At 38.4% G+C, this 19,280-nt stretch overlaps 1 protein-coding gene across 1 annotated transcript in view; it reads left to right on the plus strand.

The window, feature by feature from the left end:
- CNGA1 (cyclic nucleotide gated channel subunit alpha 1) overlaps positions 1-19,280 on the plus strand; it is a 32,587-nt gene that overhangs the window by 2,609 nt on the left and 10,698 nt on the right. The window contains exons 2-3 of the mRNA XM_081093616.1: positions 6,268-6,371; positions 17,932-18,052. Coding sequence (XP_080949742.1) covers positions 17,946-18,052 — 107 coding nt within the window. The 5' untranslated portion in view covers positions 6,268-6,371; positions 17,932-17,945. The remainder of the gene's footprint in view (positions 1-6,267; positions 6,372-17,931; positions 18,053-19,280) is intronic.

Here is a 19,280-nt window from a genome sequence, read left to right on the forward strand (position 1 = left end):
AACACAGAAATAAAAGTAAGCTTATCTAAGATCACTGTTTTCCCAGTTTAGATGTTGCTTATCAGAACTGCACAATATGTTTTCCTTCACTGCCTATTTTAGATGACTTTTGGATAATTTGCCATTATAGCACCATAGACTGTCATTAATTTTGGAGATTTTTATTCCTAAAAGAAAGTATGGTGTTTATTTAACTAAAAGAAGAACATTCAGAAATCTACAACTAGCTCTCTCGACAACTCTGGGAAGATTCCTTTCTGAATCAGAACTTAGGATGTGATAACACATGAGGTCCTCGAAAATGTCAGCTCCTGACTTAGTGGTCTTGTAGACTCCGTAGTGATGGTCCAAATAATGAGCAAACATTGAGGCCTCAAGGAACAAGGCCACAGGTTCTTTGAACAGTGCAGGGGTCTGATAGGGTCCTTATTATATAAGGCTTCAACACTTCAGTTGCTAGATTGTGGAGAGGTCTAAGGTTCCTGGGGCAGGGAGGGGGTGACTAGGCAGGAGGGATGGCTTTGGGGAGGGGGCTTGAGACTATTTGCAGAAGTTACAGTCCTGTCTAGCATTATGCCAAGTCTACTACTGGGAATTCATGATTCCTTATTTTTTTCCTCAGTCTAGCTAGGAGTTATTTTTCCAAAAACCACATCTCTTACCTTTATTGATTTCCTTTACTGATTTGAAAAAGTTCATTGACTTCTCTACTATTTTCTATTATTTTCTTTCTTCTGTATTGAGATTAATTTGCTTTTCTTCTTCTAGCTTCTATGGTGGAAACATAGATCATTTATTTTAAACCTTTATTCCTTCTAATACAAGAATTTAAAGCTAAATTTACCTTAAAATACTGCTCTAGCTATATCCCACAAAATTTGAGATGTGTTTTTATTATTAACTAGAGGCCCAGTGCATGACATTCATGCTCCAAGGAGGGGTGGGTCCCCCCCAGCCCAGCCTAAACCCTTTAGCAGTCTGGGAACCCTTGGGGGATGTCCAACTGGGGAGTGGGCCTAAGCCACAGTCCGACATACTTAGCACTGCTGCGGAGGTGGGAGAGGCTCCCGCCACTGACACTGAGCTCTCCAGCCATCAGCAGGGTTTGTGGCTGAGCAGCACTCCCGCTGTGGAAGCTCACTGACCACCAGGGGGCAGCTCCTGTGTTGAGCGTCTGCCTCCTGGTGGTGAGTGCACATCATAGTGGCCAGTAGGTCCACTGTTCGGTTGATTTGCATAATATTATATAGGATTTGCATTTTATTATATAGGATTAGTTAAAAATATTTTGAAATTTTCTCTGTGATTTCTTTTAAAAAAATATATTTTATTGATTTTTTTACAGAGAGGGATAAAGAGTTAGAAACAGCGATGAGAGAGAAACATCGATCAGCTGCCTCTTGCACACACCCTACTAGGGATGTGCCCGCAACCAAGGTACATGCCCCTGACCGGAATCGAACCTGGGACCCTTCAGTCCGCAGGCCGACGCTCTATCCACTGAGCCAAACCGGTTAGGGCTCTGTGATTTCTTTTTGGATGCATGGATTATTTAGGAATGTGTTGTTGATTTCTAAATACTTGAGAATTTTTTTTCAGACATCCTTCTGTTATTGATTTAATTCTGTTTTGGACATAGAACATATTCTGTATAATAATAGTCCTTTGACATTTATTGAGATTTGGTGTATGGTCTATTCTGGTGAATGTGCCAAATGAAATGGAAAAGAATGTGTATTCTGCAGTTTTGGGATATGATGTTTTATAATGTTGCTCAAAATCTAGTTTATTGCTCATTTTTCAATTTGTTCTGTCAACTACTGAGAAAGAAGTGTTAAAATCATCTGTAATTGTGAGTTTGTCTATAAATTTAGTGCTGTTAGTTTTTGCTTCATGGGTTTTTGAAGCTTTGTCATTAAGTGAACATACACACAGGACTGTTAGGTCTTCTGAGTCTATTGACACTTTTAGCATTAATAAATATTCCTGTTTATTTATAGTAACACTTTTTTATTTGATTGTACTTTGAAATTTATATAGCTAAACCAGATGTTTTATCATGAGTTTACATGTTATACCTTTTTCTATCCCTTAACTTTTAACTTATCTTTATAAATAAAATATAAATGCATTTTATTTTTTTAATCTTTACCTGAGGATATGTTTATTGATTTTGAGAGAGAGAGAGAGAGAGAGAGAGAGAGAGAGAGAGAGAGATATTGATAGATTGGCTCCTTCATGTACCCTGACTGGGGATCAAACCTGCAACCTAGGTTTGTGCCCTGACCAGAAATCAAACCTGCAACCTTTTGTTGTATGGGACGATGCTCCAACTAATTGAGCCAGCTGACCAGGGCTGCACTTTACTTTTTTTAACCAAACTGTCAATCTCTGATTTTATTAGTCCATTTAGTGTGTGTACATGTTTTGATATAGTTGGATTAAGTACTGAAGAAGTTCCTTTAACATTGCTTATAGTGTGGATTTGCTAGCAATAGGTGCTCTTCATTTTGTTTTTCTGGAGGGGAAAAAGTCTTAATTTTTGTCTTTGTTTTTGAAAGTGATATTTCCTTGGTACAGAAGTATAAGTTGACAGTATTTTCTCTTTGAACTTTAAGGATATTGATATTGTTGCATTGTTTTTTAGCTCACATTGTTTCTATTAAAAGGCTGTGACTATTCATTTGTGTTTCTCCACCCTCCCCCACCCACCACCATGGTATGTAATCTGTCTATTTCCCCCCTCTGGCTGTTAAAAATTATTTTTATCACTTATTTTTATTAATTGAGCTTTTATTTGCCTTGGTGTGATTTTCTTTGTGTTTAGCCTGTGTGGGTTCATTTGAGATTCTTGAATATGTGGATTTATCCTTTACATTAATTTAGAAAATTGTTGGCCATTATTTCTTCAAATACTTTTTCTACCCCCTCCCTTCTAAGACATCAAATACTCATATATTTAACTGCTTAATATAGTCTCACAAGTCTATAGTCTATGAGTCACTGAGGCTCAGATGTTTTATCTCTTGCTTCAGTTTGGATACCTTTGATGGCTGTCTTCCAAGTTTACTGATCTTATCTTCTGTATTATCAATTCCACTGAATAAATATCTGGTAAATTTTGTTGTTGTTGTTAATCCTCACCTGAGGATATTTTCCTATTGATTTTTTTTAAAATATATTTTATTGATTTTTTACAGAGAGGAAGGGAGAGAGATAGAGAGTTAGAAACATCGATGAGAGAGAAACATCGATCAGCTGCCTCCTGCACATCTCCCACTGGGGATATGCCCGCAACCCAGGTACATGCCCTTGACCGGAATCGAACCTGGGACCCTTCAGTCCGCAGGCCGATGCTCTATCCACTGAGCCAAACCGGTTTCGGCTGATTTTTAGAGAGAGTGGAAGAGACGAGGAGAGACACAGAGAGAGAAACATCAATGTGAGAGAGACATATGGATTGGTTGCCTCCTGCACATATCAGGATTGAGCCTGCAACTGAGGTATGTGCCCTTGACCAGAATTGAACCTAGGACCCTTCAGTCCATGGGCCAACACCCTATTCACTGAGCCAAACCAGCTAGGTTAATATCTGGTAGATTTTTCATTTTGACAGCTTCCTTTTAATTTCTAGAAGTTCCATTTGTTACTTTTTCATGCCTTTCACATTTGTTTATTTATTATGTTCATGTTTGTTTGTTTTTTTAATTCTTGAGTATATTTAGAATAAATATTTTAAGGACTTCTTGCTAATTCCATTATCTGTAGGTCTGAAACTACTGCTAGTTATCCTGATTGTAGATTACATTTTCTTGCTTCTTTAGTAATTATCTAGGAACTAGAGGCCCGGTGCACGAAATTTGTGCACAGGTAGGGTCCCTAGGCCTGGCCGGCAATCAGTGTCGATCAGGTTCCCTGCCTCCCCACCTCCCCGCCTCCCCATCTCCTCCTTCCCTTACTCCCTCAGTGCCCGGTCGCTGCCGCTGGTCACCAGCCATGTTCCATGCTGCCCACTGGTGATCAGCGCAAATCATAGTGAGCAATTGAACTCCTGGTCTCCCGGTTGAACTCCCAAGGGGACACTTTGCATATTAGCCTTTTATATACATAGATTTCTGACTGAATGCCAGACATTATGAGATTACATTGTGATGGTTTTGGATTTTTGTTACCTCCCTAAAAGAGAGAAAAGGGGGTGAGTTACTTGGAGATTAGCTGGATCCTTTACAATCTTTTATTTGTTGTTGTTGTTTTTTATTGCTTAAAGTATTACAAAGAGTAGTACATATGTCTCTTTTCCCCCCCTTGACCTTCCCCTGGCCTCCCCTACTCCCCAGTGTCTTGTGTCCATTGGTTATGCTTATATGCATGCATACAAGTCCTTTGGTTGATCTCTCCTCCCCCCCCACAACCCTCCCCAGCCTTCCTGCTGTAGTTTGACAGTCTGTTCGATGCTGCTCTGCCTCTGTATCTATTTTTGTTCATCAGTTTATAATGGTCTTTATTATCCATATATGATTGAGTTCATGTGGTATTTTCTTTCATTGACTGGCTTATTTCACTTAGCATAATGCTCGCCAGTTCCATCCATGCTGTTGCAAATGGTAAGAATTCCTTCTTTTTTACAGCAGCATAGTATTCCATTGTGTAGATGTACCACAGTTTTCTAATCCATTCATCTGTTGATGGACACTTAGGCTGTTTCCAAATCTTAGCAATGGTAAATTGTGCTGCTAGGAACATAGGGGTGTGTATATCCTTTCTGACTGGTGTTTCTGGTTTCTTGGATATATATACCTAGGAGTGGGATCACTGGGTCAAATGGGAGTTCCATTTTTAACTTTTTGAGGAAACTCCATACTGTCTTCCATAGTGGCTGCACCAGTCTGCATTCCCACCAGCAGTGCACAAGTGTTCCCTTTTCTCCGCATCCTCTCCAGCACTTGTCGTTTGTTGATTTGTGGATGATAGCCATTCTGACAGGTGTGAGATGGTACCTCATTGTTGTTTTGATTTGCATCTCTCGGGTGATTAGTGACTTTGAGCATGTTTTCATATGTCTCTTGGCTTTCTGAATGTCCTCTTTTGAAAAGTGTCTATTTAGGTCCTTTGCCCATTTTTTGATTGGATTGTTTATCTTCCTTTTGTTAAGATGTATGAGTTAAAAGTGTGGCTTTTCTGTGAACCTTGTTAATGCTGGGGTTTTCAATGAGATCACTCCACTCTGACAGGAACTTGACTCTCCAAACTCTGTGTTAATTCTGGCAATTATTTAACATTTAGTTCCCTGGCATTGATATGCTATATACTTACCTAAAAGACTTACAATTCTCAGATACAACCCTGTGCTGCTAAATGACAGATTCCTTTTCTACTCTGACTTCTTCTAAGCTCCTCTGTATTTAATCGTGCTACTACTTAACTAGAAATTTGATACTCTAATAGAGAATTATTAATTAATTAATTAATTAATAGTGATCTCCAGTAACTGTCTCTCAGTGAAAAAAACAATAATGTTAATAGTTACCATATTTGAGGACCTGGTTTGTGCCATACACTGTGGGAAGAGTTTTGTGAAGATTACAGTGGGGCCTTGACTTACGAGTGTCCCGACTAACGACTTTTTTGAGATACCAGCTGTCTCTCTGCCGATTTTTTGCTTTGAGTTGACTGAGTAATTTGAGTTAACGAGCTCCTTAATGAGCTCCTTAACGAGCTTGGTCTCGGAACGAATTAAACTCGTAAGTCAAGGCCCCACTGTATCTCTAAGTACCATAACCTGATAAAAGGAATCCTCCAGTATACTGATGAAAAAAGAGAGACTCAAGGATGTTAAATAATTTGCCTAAGACCATAATGCTGTTGGTAATTGGCAGAGCTAGAATGTAAGTCTACTTTAGTCTAACTCCAGTCTATTAAATTTCCAATATTCCAAGCAGCTATTAACATCAAGTGCTAAAATGTTATTACTCAGCTTCTCCTAGATGTATAAGAGGGTGAATCAAAATTCTATCAGTTATATTCAGACATAATAATAATTTATTTTAAATTGTATAATACTTTGTGAAGGGCCTTCTAATTTCAGTTGCCATAGAATGATGGTAACTTGGTATGTGCACAACTCTGAGGGGTGGGATTATGACTCCATAGGCTCTAAAATTCTACTTCGTTTATTCATTCATTGGGTCTGGTTTTATAGATTAGATCGCCATGCTCTATATGAGTGAGCTTTCTCCCTGTAAACATGTTGTAAATGTTTCCTTCCAGGTCCCACGTGGTTCAGGGTTCAGGATCTGGAAGAGGAGCCGCACACAAATGAAAGAGAAGAGACAAGAGATAATTTGGAAATATTATATTGGGGGGTTAGGCGGGTAAGTCCAACTCAAGGGGAAGGACTTCCACTGGTGCTCAGGCCGCACCAACCTTTCATTGGTTTGGGATCCACCCATAGCCCTTAGGCAGGCAAGTTCCAGTAACACCCAGACTATCTTATCAATAAGGATTTACATGACTATCTGGTGGGGAAGTTGCTTCAGCTACCATTATCTGGACTAACAGTGGGTGCACAGCTCTGACCTTGCTAGGGCTTCAAGGGTCACCAGCCTTCCTGGTTCTCTGTCCATACCTCTCTGCTACTGAAGACAATAGGAGGTTTTCCACATCAACAGATTTACCTGAGAAGCTAAATTATAATCAAAGGTAGTTTGCTCATTAGCAAAAATCTGTCAATGTATGAAGCACCTTATTTGTGGAAGACAGTTTACCATACTAGATATATCATTTAACTAAGAAGTGAAGAAGTTATATAAGTTGCTCTAGGTAACACAGCTAGCAAGTGGAAGAACTGGGATTTGAACCCATGTATCTACCATCCAAAGCTAATATTCCTAACTATTAAGCTAAACCACCTCTCTTAGTGAGTGATCTTATGGATGCTCCCTAGCCCAGTGACTAGCACGTAATACTATCCTTTTTTCTTTTTAACTGAATAAGAACAATATCATTTTCTTACTTTTGCACATTTTACATATTTCATACTCTAATTGAGTTCTCTAAACAAATAAGAGTTAATAGATACTTAATGAATTTATAATATATTAATCCAATTAATATGTTAATATATTAGCTATTTGGGGAAGGCAGATTGGTGAAAATCATGGACCATCTTGGAAAATAACACATTTTCATCTATATACCAAATTATGCTATAATATCATGGGGTCCTGGACCCTCAAACTCTGCCAACGGAATTCCTATAAGAACCTTTGCACTCCAAAGACAGTAGAAGGCAGTTCTACTGTTTCTCTTTATGAATATTGCTACTCTCTGAACTATGCAGCCGACATTTCATCTTGGTTGAATCCTCATTAATTAAGTAAGTGCAAGAAAATACGTACATTTTTATTTATTCATTCAATGAGGCACTGACATGCAGCTGCTTATTTTCCAAACAGGAATCCTAATGTCCCTCTGTCCCCAGTCTGTTCTTTTTGGTGTCCTTCCTATCTCAGGAGATGGTGACCTCTTCTTTAGCTGCTTAGACCAAAAAATCTAAAGTCATCCTTAACTCCACTCTTTCATTCACACTCTACATCCAATCAATTGGCAATTCTTATTGCTTCTGTCTTAAAAATATATCCCCTTCTCACAGCTCCACTTCTGCTGTCCTGGTCTGCATCCAGAGCAGGGAAGGAATCTATCATGTAGCCTCCTAACTGTTCTCTACATGGTCTGTCCTCTAAGACCTTAATTCCTCCTCCTCCTTCTCCCCCTGCTTCCTCTCACTTACCCACTTAGCTGCTTGCTGTTCCTTTACTGCTCCAAGCACAGTCCTGTCTTCAAGCTTTGCATATGTGTTCTTGCCAGTCAGATCTCCCCTCTGCCCCCTTGCCCCCCGAAGTGGGCATGGCTAACTCTATCACTATATTCTGGTTTCTGCTAGATGAAGCATTTCTTAAATATCTGATCTAAAACAGTCCTGCCTGTTTCCACACCATTTTCTATTCCCTTGTGTTGCTTTCTTTATCATGTTACTAATCACTACCTGACTTCTATTTGCTGCTTTGTTTGTATTTCCCACCCCCTTAGAAAGTACACTCCACCTGGAACCTAATATTGTTTACCGTTGATTCCCCAGTGCGTAGAAGAGAGCCTGGCACTTAATAAATATTTGTTGAATCAATAACTCTGCATGGCATTGAACTTCACACTACAGGTACAGTAATGAACAACACAGACGCAGTCTCTGCCTTCATGGAGTTTACAATTCTTACAGGGGATACAGGCATTAAACAATCACATGACATTTAATTATTATGGTTATGAATTCTGAGGGGACCTCATTGACCACTCTGGCTGAATGTCTTGATATATTAGAAGGCAGACCATCAAATACTTAATAATTTAGGGCCCAGAGCCAAAATCTCTCAAATCACATAAATAGAGTCAATGTCATGCAAATGAGCATCTATAATTAGAGGCAGTTTAAATGGGATTATGAAGATTTAGAGGGAGCTGACAAAGCAAGACTGGCAACCAGACTAAAAGTAGCCTGCTAAACAGATAATCCAGTGTGGCTCTGATCTTTCCATCGGTGAAGGTTACTGCAGGTCCCAGGAAAGGAAATCCATTCAGATTGAGTGAATAATGCTATTTGCACTTTGGTGGGGAAAACAAAACAAACTAAACAAAATAAAACACACTCTGGCCCTTTTAAACTTGGGTAAATTGGAAAAATATTCTAATATGTCTGTTTGTAAATGAAACAACATCACTACTTACCTTCCATTTCAGCAGAGACACTTTTCCCCTAAACATCTTCTAGTCCAGTTCCTTTCATCCCATACCGTAGGATCTCTTGTGTCCCTTAGCTTTTGGTAACACTGTATTGAAGCATCTCTTCTTTAACCCGTCCTCCTCTGTATAGTTTCAAGGAAAGGGCTTGCAGGTGCTCCCAGACCTGAGTACAGTACCCAGCACATGTGGTGCTCAGGAACTACATGTTGAAAGGTCAAACACTTGAACAAATTCCATGCCTTTATGAAGAATTATTATTTCTCATTGTTAAGCACTTTGCATGCATAAAACAGATTTCCATTAAAATTCATTTCCAGCCCTAGCCGGTTTGGTTTAGTGGATAGAGCATCAGCCTGCTCTGACTGAAGGGTCCCAGGTTCAATTCTGGCCAAGGGCACATGCCTGGGTTGTGGGCTCATCCCCAGTAGGGGGCGTGCAAGAGGCAGCCAATCAATGATTCTCTCTCATCAATAATGTTTCTATCTCTCTATTCTCCTCCCTTCCTCTCTAAAATCAATAAAAATATATTAAAAATAAAATTTATTTCCAATAAATTACTATATCATTTGATCATACTGCTAGAATTATATAATAAATTATTTAGAAATGAGGTATAAATAAGGGCCCTATAACTTTACATAAGTTATTTAATAGCCACACGTTCCTGCCTATCAAAAGTCTCACTGCAACATACTGGTGAAGCCTAGCAATGTGAGGCAAAGCTCCAGCTTAGATGCTGTCCAGGAGCGTAGAGGAAAGGGAAGGAAGAGAGGAAAAGAGAGTACATGTATTGTGTTCTTTTATATACCACCGGTGTGTGATATGTTATAATCTTACGCCATTTGTCCTCTCAAAAACCTAACAAGGTTGGTTATAGTTCCATTTTACAGATAGGGAAACTGAGGCTCAGAAAGATTAAGTCATTCTTTCAAGACTATACAAGTAATAAGCATTATCCCAAGAATTATAATACTTAGTTCATCCTTAGTTATAGTTTTGGTGTGGCAAAGGTGAATGAAGAAAGAACAAGAGCCAGTAAAAGAAGGTGCATTTGAGATCAAAGGAATGAGTCATTCCAAAAAGGTGAAGAATTGTGTGTGTGTGTAGTGAGGTGGGGTGGGGAGAGGGAGGAACTGTTTCATAATGACAGGTTCTATGAAGTTTCATGATGTCAGGAGTTAAGTTGGCAAGGGGAAGAGTGGTTTTTTAGAATCATTGATCTGATGATTTTATTTAATTCATTAAATAATTTAAGAACATACCAAAGAACAAGCAAACCATAAAAAATAAACATTTCATTAAGAATAAGAAAATCATTTTGAAATATTTTAGAGCAGAAGAAATAAGTCAGTGATAGGGAAACCAATAAATAAATTATAAATAATGGAATATGGCAGAATATTATGTACTCTTTAAGAGGATGCTTTAGATAGACATTGAATAATGTAAAAGTGTTAATATAATATTAAAATCAGAATCTTATTAAAATATATATTTATGTATTATTATACATTTAAAAATATATATTATATATTAATATCAATTGTCCCAGAATATGTTTCAGTTTTGTTTTCATCTCTTCCGTATTTTCCACATTTTATGACGCATGTTTTATTTTATAATTAGAAGTATGTTATTTTAAAATTCTGTAACCCACAAGCCAATTTTCCAAAAGAACTCAGTACTCTGCTAATTTTCTTTGCTAGGCATCTTGGGGTTTCTCCTCTTTTGATGGCTTCCTGATCCCACTGGGAGCTGTAGCCACTTATCTGAGGCCATAAATGCTAGTGGGTTGTTCAACGGCTAACTATTCAGCAGAACAACTATTGCAAGTACTGGAGAAAGAATGATGTATTTCTGGAGCTGACATTAAAATGAAGGCAGATTGCTAGATGGAGACACTATTTATTTCATGCCATTCTGATTTTGAGCCTTAGGGAAAAGTATTGTGAGCATGTAAAAGGTCAAATGTTGCATTAAAAATTCTTAGGGAAGTTTCCTTTTAGGTCATTAGAATAACATTTAGAAACTAGCTGGCCTATTGATGTTCTTTGCACATCTGAAGCATGAATTATTCTTTTAGGCAAGCTCAGACTCGTTCTTTGTATTGCTCGGTCAGATATGTTTCAAACATGCAGTTCTTCCACACAATAAACAGGTCAATGAATAAATAAGTGCACCCTACTTACAGTTTAATAGTTTTTAGTAGGATAGCACTGTATTTAAATTTCTAGCTATACTTTGTAAAAACCTAGACAACCCCTCCCCGCCCCCCCCCCCCCCCAAATGAGTCAGAACTTTTCACTTCAGAACCAGCGTCAGCGACTATAGTCCCAGAACTCAACATTCCCAATTTAGGGAGACCTGGATCAGAGAAAGCCATTCTTGGAAGGGATTTTTACTCAAGGACAACGCGGGTGGACATCTTAAACTCCCTCCAGGCGCTGCAGGAATCCGGGGCCTGCCTCGGGCAGCCGTGCACAGACCGCCACCATCCCCTCCTTTGGGGGCAGGTTAGCACGTCACGCATGGGCCCCAGGAAGCAGCTCCTCGGACAAAGAGCCAATTCTTTCAAGATTGTAAAGCCGGGGAAATTGATAGTATAAATAATAAAGTTCATCAGGCAATATTACCTTTGGTTAATTTTACTTTAAAATTTGTTCAGAGGTGCGTTCTGAGACACCCCTTTTAGCCCTCACTCTCATACATATTAACAAGCTGGGACTCTGGCGAAGGATAACGGTGATTTGGTTGCTGCTGTTGTCATCCTTATATAAATCCGCAAATCCAATACTGACTCAGGAAAATCCTCCTTGTCCATGCCACGGGCTTGTTCCTTTCCCTGAAAATGATTATGCAAACCAGGCCTTCGCACATGTTTAAAGAAAGGAAAAAGATCAGCACTTTTATTATTTTTGAAAGTTAAAACCTGGATTTTGACAATGTCAAGGTTGACACGATCGCCCTGTTTATTTTGGATACACCACTGACTTCCATTTCTAGAAGACACAGAAACATTGCGCAAGCAACTAGAGGTAAGAACGCAATGGTAATCACGGTTGTATTTTCACATGTGCTCACACCTCGGTTTTGCCTTATTAAAGCATCAGCATCTGCTTTGTTCTCCATGCGACATGCTTTCTAGTTACAGCTGATGGTTGTATTTTTATTAACTCCCCTGTATTTTTGACAGATGAATGAGTATTCTGTTAAAATACAATTTTAGTTTAGCATGCTAATAAATAAAGGCCTAGCAATATGATTCTGCTAATCTGAATATCATAACATGGTAAGTGCTACCTGTTTTTCATAAATTTCAAACTCATTTTTAGAAGTCAAAAACAATCACTTTGGCAGGAGGGTCTTTCCCTTAGGAAGTATTATATAGTGGTTTGCTTCTTCTTTAACGTATTTGAGGATAGAACACCATCAAATTCATATAATTCTTAATAAAAAATTAAAATATGAGCCTCAACTCATTGAGAACCTCTTAAGAATTAAGTGCTTTATAAACATTGTTATAACCGGTACACCCTCTTTGCGGGGTGAACAAGTGGTCCAAAGAGATTAAGTGGTTCCTTCAAGGCAACGTCTTACTATTATGTAATGGAGCCAGAATTTAAATCACCTTGCCTTCTTTTAATTCTTCATGATAAGTATTTCTATTTCAATTAGATTTTAAAAACAATTATCAGTTACTATCATGTTTTGTTATTATAAATTTAAAAATTACTCATCACTTTGTTTGTGCAAAGATTACAGGATTTTAAATGTTTGTGATTTCATTCTACATTAGAAAGTTAGACATTATTAAACCAAACTTTTAAAATGTTCCTGTCAATAAAGACACATCTTAAAATGACTTTTTACATTTTGACCAGTTTTGCTTATATATTCCTTAACTCATTTGTTCTGCTGCACTTATTCTTTTCATAAATATCACTTGCTCATGTCATTGTTAGATCAAGCAGGCAGACAAAAGAAGATGGGTGTGAAGCATCAGGGTATAAAGAAAAACCTAATAGTTATTGAGTGCACTTTATATCCATAGAGAATACAACCTCTTTCCTCTACTTTTGGAATATTTATAAATATTGATCACAAAAATAATCTCAGCAAGGCAAAAATAAAATGTATACAAGCTACATTCTCTGGCCACACAGTCAAATAAAGTTAGAGATTAACAAGTAAAGTTTAAGTTAAGGACCCTACCCTTAGAAATGGAAAAAGAAAAGTATAGGGAAGAGAAAAACAATGTCAAATAGCTCTTTAGTGGAAGATAATAGCAAATTATTTAATTCATTAAATAATGTAAGCTATTGCAGATCTTTCTCTTTTTCATCGAGGTACTTTTTAACCTGTGAAGTTGATATGCGCTAAAAACTAAAAAGTCTGGATAAGATAGATTATTTTCTACACTCAAAATGTCTAAATTTAAATTAAGAAAGAAAAAATTAAATTGAATAAAAATTACGGGCAAGATTGAAAAAGCCCAAGAACTACCTCCAAAAACAGGCAGTGTACCTTAACTACATTTTACTTGTTGCCCAGTAGGCATAGCTCAGGGGTTGAGCATTGACCTATGAACAAGGAAGTCACAGTTTGATTCCAGTTGCAGGCTCATTCTCCAGTGTGGGGTGTGCAGGAGTCAACTGATCAATGATTCTCTCTTATCATTGATGTTTCTATCTCTCTTTGCCTCTCCCTTCTTCTCTGAAATCAATAATATATATATATATTAGACGCCTGGTGCATGAAAATTCATGCACTGGAGGGGGGGGAGCGTCCCTCAGCCCGGCCTGGCCCCGCTCACAGTCCCGGAGCCCTTAGGGGTGGGAGGCGACCCGGCAATCAGGGGATGGCGATGCCCCATCACACCTCTGCTACTGCGACTGCTGGCAGCGCAAGCCTCGGACGACCCTGGTTACCTGAGCTTTGGGTGTCCTTGGGTGCAGGCCCAGCCTTGCCATGGTCTGCCACCCTGGCGGGGCTGAGGAGACTGGGTGCTGCCATCTTGTGTCAGTGGGCGCTGCCATCTTTGAGGGCTTGGCAGTTAATTAGCATATTCCCTCCTATTGGCTGTGGGTGCTGCCATCTTTGAGGGCAGGGCAGTCAATTAGCATATTCCTTCCTTATTGGCTGTGGGCACTGCCATCCTTGCAACATTGTGAGGGTCAATTAGCATATTCCCTCTTTATTAGATAGGATGCTTACATATAATAATAATGTTTATATATATAAAGAATTCTCTTAAAGTACTTTTTACTTGTTAATTTATTGATCAAATATTTATTAACTGCCTACTACATACCAGGCATTGTCTTAGCCAGAAACTTTCCTTTATTTTTGCCTGTGTTCCCATGAATAGGTCAAAGGAGTAAGTCCACATATGCCAGAGCTTTCAACCTGGGTAAAAGTATGTGGGACTTGAGCTGCCTTATTTTAAGTTTTGGCTATGGCACCAAACCAAATTTCCACAGCTGTTACTTTTCTATACCCCCTTAAAGGAGGTATATAATGTAGCTTTCGATCAGCAAACAACCACTGTGCCAAGATTTTGCTAATATAGGTACTTGATAGTGTGGGACAAATGCTTATAATTACACTTAATAGTTTGCAAATGTTCCAAAGTATAAATCAACTTAACTTTAACAACTCATACAGCTTTCATTGATGAAAAGGTAACTGATAAAATTCAACATCTACTCTTGACAAAATAAGAAATTAGTAATAAAACTTCCTGAATACAATAAAGAATTTTTATCTGAAACCAATGGACAAAAATAAGAGAAATTCTAGCAACTGAAACAAGGCAAGGAGTGATGCTATCTATTATTTAACATTGTTCTATAACTTCTATCAATGTAAGACAAGAAAAAGAAATAAGTTATATGTTTTGAAGAGATAATTTTGACTTTCCAAAAACACCTCTCATCAACACACATTTCTGAGAAATTCCATTATGAAACAGAAAGAATGAGGTACCCTAACAAAAAAGGCAAATAAATCTTCAGTTAATCAGAATTTGATAAATTTTTGATCAAATTTTGGAATTCTGAATACTTTTTTGTTCAATGGAGAAAGTGGGAACGATAACACATTTAGGCCTTCTACCATCGTGAAAAGTCTCTTACTCTTGATTAGTATGGCATCTTGATGTTTTAAAAAGTCTTTCTTTCATGATGTAGGGTCTTGCAATGTTCTATGACCATAATATATGGACTTTATAGTTATAATGAATTCTTTAAATTGACGTGAAAAATATTTCTAGTTCTGGTCACTGGGAATAGTAGTGAACAAAACAGATAGTTTGCTCTCATGATCCTTACATTTTCTGACATTTAAACTACCCTTTTATTTCAATGTGTTTGTTTTGTAAATTGTTTTGGCTGCAAAAATAGTACTAGATAATGTATTTGGATATTTGATGGTTTCATTAATTGAATTTTGATTAACTGAGATTTTATTTTATGATGGCTGCTTAGTAAACTTTCTGTGGATTGTGAAGGTAATGGTAATGATTATGACAATAATGACCTCCTTGGTGAATTATTGTTTTCCTGAGAAAGTATTTTGTTTTCTTCATAAGTTGATAATAATGTACATAACAAGCCTGACAGGTCCCTGTGTTTGCCATGAGCATACATAGCAATAGTGTTGCGTCAGCTTTGTTTTCTTTTTTGTGGGAATTACAGCTTGGGTATGATCCTATGAAGGTAATTGTTAACTAGCTGCCTTGACAAATTTGACTTCTCAAAGTTATAGTTCAAGGGGGGAGGGATTAAGGAAAGATTATTTTAATCATTTTAGCTCTGTTTGTCTCCATAAGGTAGTGGATAGTCACCTCTCTCTGAGCTTGGAGATTATAGAATAATATCATCAACTTGCTTTTGTATAACTCTTCACAGCCTTCAGTATTGCTTCATATATATCTTGCATTAGGTCCAAATAGAGAATAGTTAAAATAGGCAGGGAAGGAATTACCATCTCCACTTTACAAAGAGGAAACTGAAGCTCAGAAACATCTCTGCGGAGGTTTCACTGGCAGTTTGGTGAAGAGCAGAGGTTAGAACCCACGTCTTAGCCAAACAAGAGATGTCTGTTTTCAGGCACTGGCGACCTGTCGCAGAGCTAGGAGAGCCTGTTGTGGCTGGTTACACAGCTCTGGGGGCCTTGCTAAACATTAAGAAACAATCTAAGCTCTGTAACTGACTGCTGAGATTGGGGAAGAACTGCAAAACACCCCTTGAAAGCAAAAGTGCTAACACTTTATTTTTGCCACTAAACAAAATCCTATGTAAAAGTGCTACCGTTTTTCCTAATTAAAAAATAAAATAGGAGAAAAATACAGAGCACAAAGAAGAAAGTGAAAATACTTATGCCACCACTAAAACCTTAGCATATGTGACATTAAGGTGCTTATCTTTTCTATGTACATATACATAATTTTTAATAAGATGAGATATACTATAAATATTGCTTAGCAATCTGCTTTTTTGGGGCTTAACACTGTATCATGAACATTTCTATAAGTTAAATAATGTCCTGCCCAGCTGGCAGGGCTCAGTGATTGAGCTCTGTATGAACCAGGAAGTCATTGTTTGATTCCCTGTCAGGGCACATGTCTGGGTTGCAGGCTTGATCCCCAGTAGGGGGTGTGCAGGAGGCAGCTGACCAATTATTCTCTCTCATCATTGATGTTTCTATCTCTCTCTTCCTCTCCCTTCTTCTCTGAAATCAATAATAAAAATATATTTTTAAAAAACAATTCTTCTGCCCTAACAAGTTTGGCTCAGTGGATAGAGCGTTGGCCTGCGGACTGAAAGGTCCCGGGTTCGATTCTGGTCAAAGGCATGTACCTTGGTTGCAGGCACATCCCCAGTAGGAGGTGTGCAGGCGGCAGTTGATCGATGTTTCTAACTATCTCTCTCCCTCTCTGTAAAAAAAATCAATAAAATATATTAAAAAAAAATTCTTCTTTGCTTTAAAATAATGTTCATTTGAGAAAAATATTTTAATATTTATCCTTCTGTTATAAAATTAATACAGGCTCATTGTATAAAGTCCAAACAATATAGAGCTCTACTCTCATTAACAGCACATATAATGCCTGTTCCTGCCCACCTGTCCCTACAGGACCTCTAGTTTTACCACCTTAAAAGTCTTCCAGGGAACCCCTCAAGGGGTGCCTCACATGTGCTGGCTTTTGTGGAGATAGGCATGTTTTTTATAAGCAGTGACTCATGGAAGATGAAGGCCCCTTCAGGCCCAGGTGATCAAGGGAAGCAGGGGGTTGGGAGGGGGAACAACCTCCACTCTGCAGGCAGGATTGCCGCATGGCAGCTGGGGGAGCATCTGGGAACAGCACCTTTGTCGTGGTTTCTGGCATTCTCAAGGTGGGTACCTGCAGAATTGGGGAGAGGGTGCTTCTGAGGCCCGTGGACAGAAGTGGTACATACACTGAGGGCAGTCGAAGTTGGGTAGGTGGGAAGGCAAGGCAGTAGACAGCAATCATATGAGCATGGTACATGCTGGAAGCAGCTGTAAAGTGGATCGATGTTTGGCCCAGCTCATTCCACCTGATCTTGGGAAATAATGTAACCAGATGAGAGATTAGGCCAGTGTTTCTCAACATACGTTGCTGGGACTATGTGTCTCACAGTAATTTAGAGGACTTGCTACAAATGTGGATGAGTTGCATCCTTATTCACTCCAAAGTGAATACCACTCAAGTCATTTTGTCTGAATGCCTATAGACATTCACAGCTGATTACATCCATTTTGTATTGTGTTTTATTATTTTTTATTATTTCTTAATTGTTTAATGTATATGTGAGGTCCCTGTAGTTTTGTCTTACACCCACAGTGCCTGAGTATTTCAAAACTAGGCAAATCCAAAATTTAAAAAAAAAAAGTCCTATCTCTCTCTTATATTCTGGAATTCTAAAAAATGCACCAAAAATTGGCGAGTGGTAATTAAGGGCTTAGGCCATGTTTCTATTCCATTAAAGAAAAATTCCCACATGTAACTGGAAATAAGATTAGAAGCACTAGAAGAATGGTAGAGTGAAACTTTTGATTATGTATGTAAATATAAAAAAAATCTTCTTACTAATAAGCCTTTTCTCTCCCCAGATATTAAACTAACCATGAAGAAAAATATTATCAATACACAGCATTCTTTCATAAACATTCCCAATGTGATTGTCCCAGATATGGAAAAGAAAATAAGAAGGATGGAAAATGGAGCATGCAGGTAACTCCATTCATTTTTCCATGGATTTTTAATGGAGCTCTTAAATTTCAATTTAACTATAAAAAATTATTTTTAATCCTTACCTAAGAGAGAGAGAGAGAGAGAGAGAGAGAGAGAGAGAGACATCAATTTGTTGCCTCCTGTACATGCCCCAACCGGGGATGGAACCCTCAACCTTTTTGGTGTGTGGGACCATGCTCCAGCCAACTGAGCTACCCGGCCAGGGTTCAATTTAACTTTTAATTTGTAACCTTAAACTTTATAATTTGTTTAATTATAATTTATTTAATTATAAACTTTGAAACAGCATAACTTGTACAACAAATAAACAGAGATATTATTGAGCTCATTTAGAAACCCCTATGCCAAATATTTTTCTAGTCACTGGCAAGACCTTTCTTCATGAGACATTTCAATTCTAAAGGGATAACATTGCCATAGATACATGTGAAAAAATACAGTGTGAAATGCTAGCACGTTTTAAAAGTATAATTTAAAGCATTACTCTATTTCTATAAATGAAGAGAACATGTATACATGTGGTTGAATATATTTTTAATGGAAGGAATCCTATCTAATAAAAGCTTAATATGCTAAGTGTCTGGTCATCCAGTCACCCATTCAACCAATCAAAGTGTAATATGCTAATGATATGCTAAGGCCACTCAACCGCTCACTATGACATGCACTGACCACCAGGGGGCAGAAAGTCGACTGGTTGACCAGTTGCTATGGTGTGCACTGACCACCAGAGGACAGATGCTCCAACAGGTAGGTTAGCTTGCTACTGGGGTCCCATGAATCGGGACTGAGTGAGACAGGCTGGACATGCCCTGGAGCCCTCCCTTGGTCCCTCCCTGACTGGCCAACGTCCCACATCCCTCCCCAGCCCCAATCATGTAACAGTGGGGTCCCTAGGCCTGGCCTGTGCCCTCTTGCAATCTGGAACCCCTCAGGGGATGTCAGAGAGCTGGTTTTGGCCTGATCCTGCAGGCCAGGCTGAGGGACCCCACTGGTGCACAAATTCATGCACTGGGCCTCTAGGATTTTTATAAGTTAGTCCATATCCCTGTATATGACCTAGAAAGTATTTTCTTAGTTACATGTATCTCACTGAATTGTGGTTATAATTCTATGTATTCTGTACAGTTCTCATTTCACTCTAATTAAAAGTTGCTGTGTGTATTAGTTTGAGAGGGAAGGAAAAGGGGTAAGGGTCCCCCTAATG

Source organism: Myotis nattereri (assembly GCF_964212035.1).
Source record: "Myotis nattereri genome assembly, chromosome: 1".
NCBI lineage: Eukaryota > Metazoa > Chordata > Mammalia > Chiroptera > Vespertilionidae > Myotis > Myotis nattereri.